Genomic DNA, 6,172 nt, shown 5'->3' with positions numbered 1-6,172 from the left:
CCAGGAGAAACAATATTAAAAAAAACTCCTGTCAAATTTCATTGAAAGTAAGTCTTGTCTATGTAATACCTGTCATTACAAGTTAAAAGTTGTGGGAAGAGAAAGACAAAAAATAGGGGCAAAGGCTGCAGAAACCAGCAGCAAAGAATACATATTCATATATATTCATCAGACGATACCAAAGACCCTTCAATAAAGGAAAGTTTTAAGGACAGATATACAAATATCTGAGATGTTGTACATCTGATCCTTATCTCCCTTTGTGACCAGGGGACAGTTATAAGGATACCATCTGTGGAGCTCGGTGGTCTGGAGGGAACATACCAGGTCAACAAATCCTAGACAAAGGGGACCTATTATGGCATCTAATACCTATTTTAAACAGGCTTTATCATCCCAGTCTCTAACCTCATTATCTATGTGGGATTCTGAGTGGGCGGGGAGGCTATGATAATGAGGCTCTGTGCTGATTGGCTGCCTGAATGACGCGATACACCGCTACGAAAAAATGGTGGAAGCTCCGGCCAGCGGAGTTACCGTGTCCTAACTGCATGCGATGCGAGCGAGCGTCAGTGACGTCAGTGCTTTTTTGAGCTGAACATTTGTCGGACGCCCTGCTTCTATTTTCTTCCTGTCGCTCGCGTTGAAAGCCGGTTGAAAGCCGGTTGAAAGCCGGTTGAAAGCGCTGTAGGAAACAGTCATGGATGAGGAACGGCTGATCCAGTTAGTTGAAATGAGAAGTTATCTCTATGATACCTCCTCATTTCACTACAAAAACCTCAATAAAGTGGCAGCTGGCTGGAGGGAGATGGACAGAGAGCGTCCGATGTCACGTAGTGCAATGCGACAGTCGGACGCTCGCATGCAGTTAGGACACGGTGTTTAGTTGTCGGCGTGGTTTGCATTTTGGTTACGTAATGAAAGGGAGCAGAATCTGAATGTCTCGTAGAAGCCACATCAGACTGGATGGCTCATCCGGGCGGCTGTACAGACCCTGCAGAATTTGGTTGCTTTCCTCCTTCTCTCAGTTGGCAGGCTGAGGGGAGACCACTTTATATATGTTAAAACAAGAGAAAACGTGTTTTTCATAATAGGTCCCATTTAATTTGGAGCGACTGTTACCCCTTTTATACCAAGCTGGTTCCAGGGCTGGTTCTGGGCTAGAGCCAGACTTAGCACCAGTTCTTTGGTTTTACACAGCCTAAGCACCGGCTCCTGGCTCTCAAAACTGGTGCTACGCCAGCCCCTTTGAGCTGCTGGGCCAGCTCAAAGAACCAGTTTCGTCGGGGGCTGGGGGCGGGGCTGGGGACGGTGTATATGAACAACCAAAGCAGAGTAAACACGGAAGAGCGCCGTTTTTAAACAACGGAGCGTTGAAGACGGCGGTTAAGTTAGCAGACTCTTTTATTATTATATCAATTTATTTAATAATGGATGTAAAACAGAAGCAGCAGTGGTCTACGGTACAATCCATCAACAGTAACGTCGGCGGGCTCCGTGCCCGCCGATGGAGCGCAGCTCGCGTCCGAGCCCGCTCCCAGCCCGTCCCCGCGGGCCGGGAATTTTTATTAAATAAATGGATGTCATAATAAAAGAGTCTGCTAACTTAACCACCGTCTTCAACGCTCGATCCATTTATTTAATAAAAATTCCCAGCCCGCGGCTCTGGTTCCGCGTTACACCAACGGAGAGCCTACGGCGACGGGCGCCGTACGCCGTACCCTACGCCGTACCCTACGCCGTAGGCTCTGCGTCGATTTAACGCGGAACCATAAATCAGCTCCGGAGCCGGCAGTCAGCCAGAAATTCCGAAATTTTCAGAGCAAATTTCTTAACAGGCGTTATTTGGATAAACTGAGCCCAGGTAGGGGATCTTAAAGGTTAATTTACCTGAAAAAATATTAAAACTTAATAAAGTGCCATATTAACAGCGCTACAGCTGAAATTAAAACAGCTTTTGGCTCTCTGCTTCCTGATCAGGGTAGGGATGAAAACGAGGGGGCGTGGTGGTAACGTATACAGTAACGTGATGACGTGGCTCTCTGGCCAGCTGCAGGCCAACACCAGCTGTGTAAAAGCAAACGGTTCTTACTTAGAACCAACCGCGAACCGGCTCTAGCACCAGCACTAGCACCAGCCCTGGAACCAGCTTGGTGTAAAAGGGGTATGTGAGACCATCTAATGCTTTGAAGGTGATCAATAGGATTTTAAAATCATTATTAAATTGAACAGGAAGCCAGTGAAGAACCCTGCGCCACCAGTGGCTCTGGCCCTAAAGTCCGGCTGACCAGCCGAGTATTGATCCAGGCTGTTCTGGGATCCCAAGAAAACATAATTCAGTCACTTGCTGAAATCAATGCCAACTTAAAACACATCACTGACGCACTCATCAACATATGTCAAACATGAAAGGATATTGTTAAAAAATGAACCTCGTCTCCATTTGCCATTTATATTGTCTCAATTACACATTGTCGGGCCCAAATGGGAGCTGGATGGGGTTGCTCACAGAGTGGTGGTGGCTAAGGGTTGTTTAGCACTTCTTCAACTTCACCCAGTGCAACAGACAGCACATGCCATCACAATGCGACACACCTTGTCAGGGGGCAGGGCAGTGTCCCCCCAGTACTGTCCAGACAGCGCCACTGACATTTTAACTGCCCACTTGCTCTAGTGCTGGAATGAGTGTGGTTGCATCTGCACTCTTGGGGAGTCTGGGGGTTGGCGAGGGGGGTCAACAGCCACCTTTTCAGTGGATAGCCGCTGCTACCAATGGGGTTATTGTGCATATACAGATTAATGAAAGGTAAAGTGGCTTTATAGCCTCCATTTTAAACACGCTTACAGAGAAGTCACCCATCATGTACATCACCTCCTCGGAGCTTCATCCCCACCATGCTGCTGCTGAGGATGTAGGAGTCGTGGGATGATCCAGCCCACCTTACCACAACAGGCGCATTTGTGAGTCACATAAGATTTGCACACCAATTGAATGAAAATTCTTCCCATTTATGTATGCAAATTCATGCACAGATGGGACCTTTGTGGCAATGTGTGTGCAGTCAATCTCACTGATTACATTAGTAAAACAAGTAATCGCTGCAAATTGTGTTTTTATGTTTGCGGGGTCAAGTGCATCATATGGGAACCTCAGATAACTGGTGAACATGCCGATGATCCCATCCCATACAGCTGGCATCGCACAGCTCAATGCAAACTGATTCCTGACTGGTCTGCCAACTCCCTTTGGAAGGACCCCGTTGCCAGGAAACCAAGTGTGGCTCTTGGAAATCTGAAACGGCTGAACAGCCAGTCGTCATCATGGGCCAAAAAAATAATTGTGGTCCCCGAACACTCTAAGGCTGCCATTGTGATTTGCGGGTTATATGTTCAGACCATGTGGTTAATTGTGAAATTGTAGCAATTCGACTCATGTGTAACATATGTGGTGATTTGGGGAGTGTCATGCCCTTCATGTGCGGTAGTGAACTTATTGTTGATGTCATGTTTCCTCATGTGTTGGACTTCACTGCATCGCCACTGAGTGTCGCCAACGGACAAAACCTTAGAAATGTAATGACCCCAACATTGATTCTGTGTGTGAAGGACTGCAATTTTTTTATGTTCATTTAAATGTTTTAAACATCTGTGAGCATGGAAAGTGGCGTAATAATGATAATAATAAACAGTGTGATTTCAATAGGGTCCTCGAACCCTTGATGCTCCGGCCCTGATATTAATAAACATTACAGATAAAATAAGATATGCAACACTTTTCTTCTTGGGAATATTATAATAATAATAATAATAATAATAATAATAATAATAATAATAATAATAATAATAATAATAATAATAATAATAATAATAATAATAATAATAATAATAATAATAATAATAATAATAAACTGTGAAAAATAGGGTCCTCGCTATAAATGTCTTTATAGGGTCCTCGCCCCCCTTGGTGCTCAGGCGCTAAAAACAAGAGTGTTGCATATCCTTGATGGCAACAGTGGCCGTGTTTCTGTTACTCATGGGATCATGTTTTAGGCTTTTCACATATTACATATGGTTGAGGTGCTTTGATGCTTTGTCACAGAGATGTAAAACGAGGAGAACCCTGACTCATTTCTCGTTTGCAGTCAGTCTCTCTCTTGTTGGTAGCTCATGCTCTGCAGGCCCGAGTCAGGGAGAGGGAGTTTTTGATGTGTGGATGTCAGAAAAAAACGCTGCGCATTTTGGTTGTAGCCTTTCAAACATTCATCTTGTTCTTGCACATTTTCAAAACATAATCTATATGGCGTCAAAAATATGTCTTATCAACAACAACATGTCTTTAAACAACGGGGCAACAAAAGGTGATGAAAGTATGTTGCTGCCCCATCTGTCCAGGGTGAACCCCTGCCTCTCGCCTGTAATGAGCTGGGAGAGGCTCCAGCAGACCCCCGTGACCCTGCAAAGGATAAAGCAGGTATAGAGAATGGATGGATGGATGTTGCTGCCCCACATTTTTAAACAAATTACATTACAATTTCTCTGCTAAATCATCTTTTATGCTTTCTTTGTAATACTCTTAAATAAATATACTGTTAAAAATACCATTTTTTCATTTATTTTACACAGAATCATACATTTCTAGAAAAAGGAATGAACACTAATTACTAGAAAAAATGCCGGTTAGAAAAACAACAGTGATTTGCCTTTTCTCTTTTTTAAATAAAATCATATTTATTTTACAAATTTGGACAATTACAGAATATTGGTGAACACTCACACAAGTAAACAACTAGTATTGTGTGTAGCCTGACACACTCAAACACACACACACACACACACACACACACACACACACACACACACACACACACACACACACACACACACGCTTATATCCAGCATCATTTACCGTGCGCACACTCGCCACAGACACACGGTTACATACTTACAAGGTATTTCGCTTCCTTCTCTCAAGCATAAATCAGATCAGATTTGACCGTTTTTTCCATTTCACACATTCACAACGCTTTGATGACTCAGTGTCTTTACTCAGGCAGTCAAACAAAAAGAGGTGAAGTGTGAAATGTACATGTAGAAGTGGGTGCTGCTGGCTTCTGCTTTCACTGCTTGTGTTTGCAGCTGAGGTGAAATTTTACAGTAAGAGCTGTCACTGAGGAGCTCTACAGTGAGTGACTTGCACAAACATGGCTGTTTGCAGAGTCTGGATATGTCTTTTAAAGAGAAGACAAAACATGGCTTAAAGTTAAGTAAAAAAAAAACAACCTTTTGGTGAAATCTCCTATTTTCATAGCAATTATTGATGTTCAAAATAAGGGACTTGCTTCACTGACGTTCGACTGGTGATTTCTGGTCATTTTTCCATGACATTAAACAAACTATACATTTTTCAGAAATCAAATGGTGGGACTTCATTAGACCACCATTCATGGTTTGGCAGTTTAGACAGAGAGGAAGTGTATTAACTTTACAAATAACACAAAAATATTACAAGGAAGGCTTTGATTGTCTTCACGCAATTCTTTGTGAGGAAAGATTTCCTTGAGTATTTAAACAAAGAAACTTTTAAACTTTTATCAAACTTGGTGAGCATGGGGACATTGACAGGTTTCAGCGACGGAGAACAGTGGAGAGTTTGAGGAATGGCATCGCTGAAAGTTAAGGACAGAAGAGGGCAAGCAAAAATAATGTGAAATATTGTGAAATGAACGCGACAAAAATCTCTTAGTCCTCCTTCCCAGAAACTTAAAGCGTCCTTCGATCTGGGCTGCAGCTCTCTCTTCTGTCATGAGTGTTGAATCATTGGCTGTGAGCCTTGTTTTTCACGCCTTCTGGCTGTTGTGTTTGAGTTTAATGGGATTTACCGTTCCAGAGCGGTACCTCTCGCTGGTTCCATTGATTCTTGAATGTGCAGTTCAAAGGTGCTCCATCAAATTAAAAGTGTTGCAGAAACCAGGCGCAACAAGCAGAGGAACATGAAAACTTAAGAAACCCATGTGACAGGTTGTGCTGAGGGTGGACTTCAGACCTCCACATGCCCCTGAGACAGATGGGTTCTGAGCTGCTGGGCTGCATTCACGATCTTCCTCTGGTGTCCCAGCAGATTCACGCCGAGGTTCTGCACATCTCTGGTTGAGAGTTCAGACAATAACGTGGA

At 43.6% G+C, this 6,172-nt stretch overlaps 1 protein-coding gene across 1 annotated transcript in view; it reads right to left on the bottom strand.

Annotated features, from left to right (window-relative positions):
- Nucleotides 1–4,724: 4,724 nt before the first annotated feature.
- The window catches only part of ephb6 (eph receptor B6), a 45,560-nt gene continuing 44,112 nt past the window's right edge, over nt 4,725–6,172 (bottom strand). Inside the window, exon 19 of the mRNA XM_061717045.1 lies at nt 4,725–6,143. Within this exon, the coding sequence (XP_061573029.1) occupies nt 6,038–6,143 (106 nt within the window). The 3' untranslated portion in view covers nt 4,725–6,037. The remainder of the gene's footprint in view (nt 6,144–6,172) is intronic.

This window comes from Cololabis saira, chromosome 3, assembly GCF_033807715.1.
Source record: "Cololabis saira isolate AMF1-May2022 chromosome 3, fColSai1.1, whole genome shotgun sequence".
NCBI lineage: Eukaryota > Metazoa > Chordata > Actinopteri > Beloniformes > Belonidae > Cololabis > Cololabis saira.
Note: the sequence above shows the minus strand (reverse complement) of the source record. Positions and strands in the feature narration are given on the sequence as shown.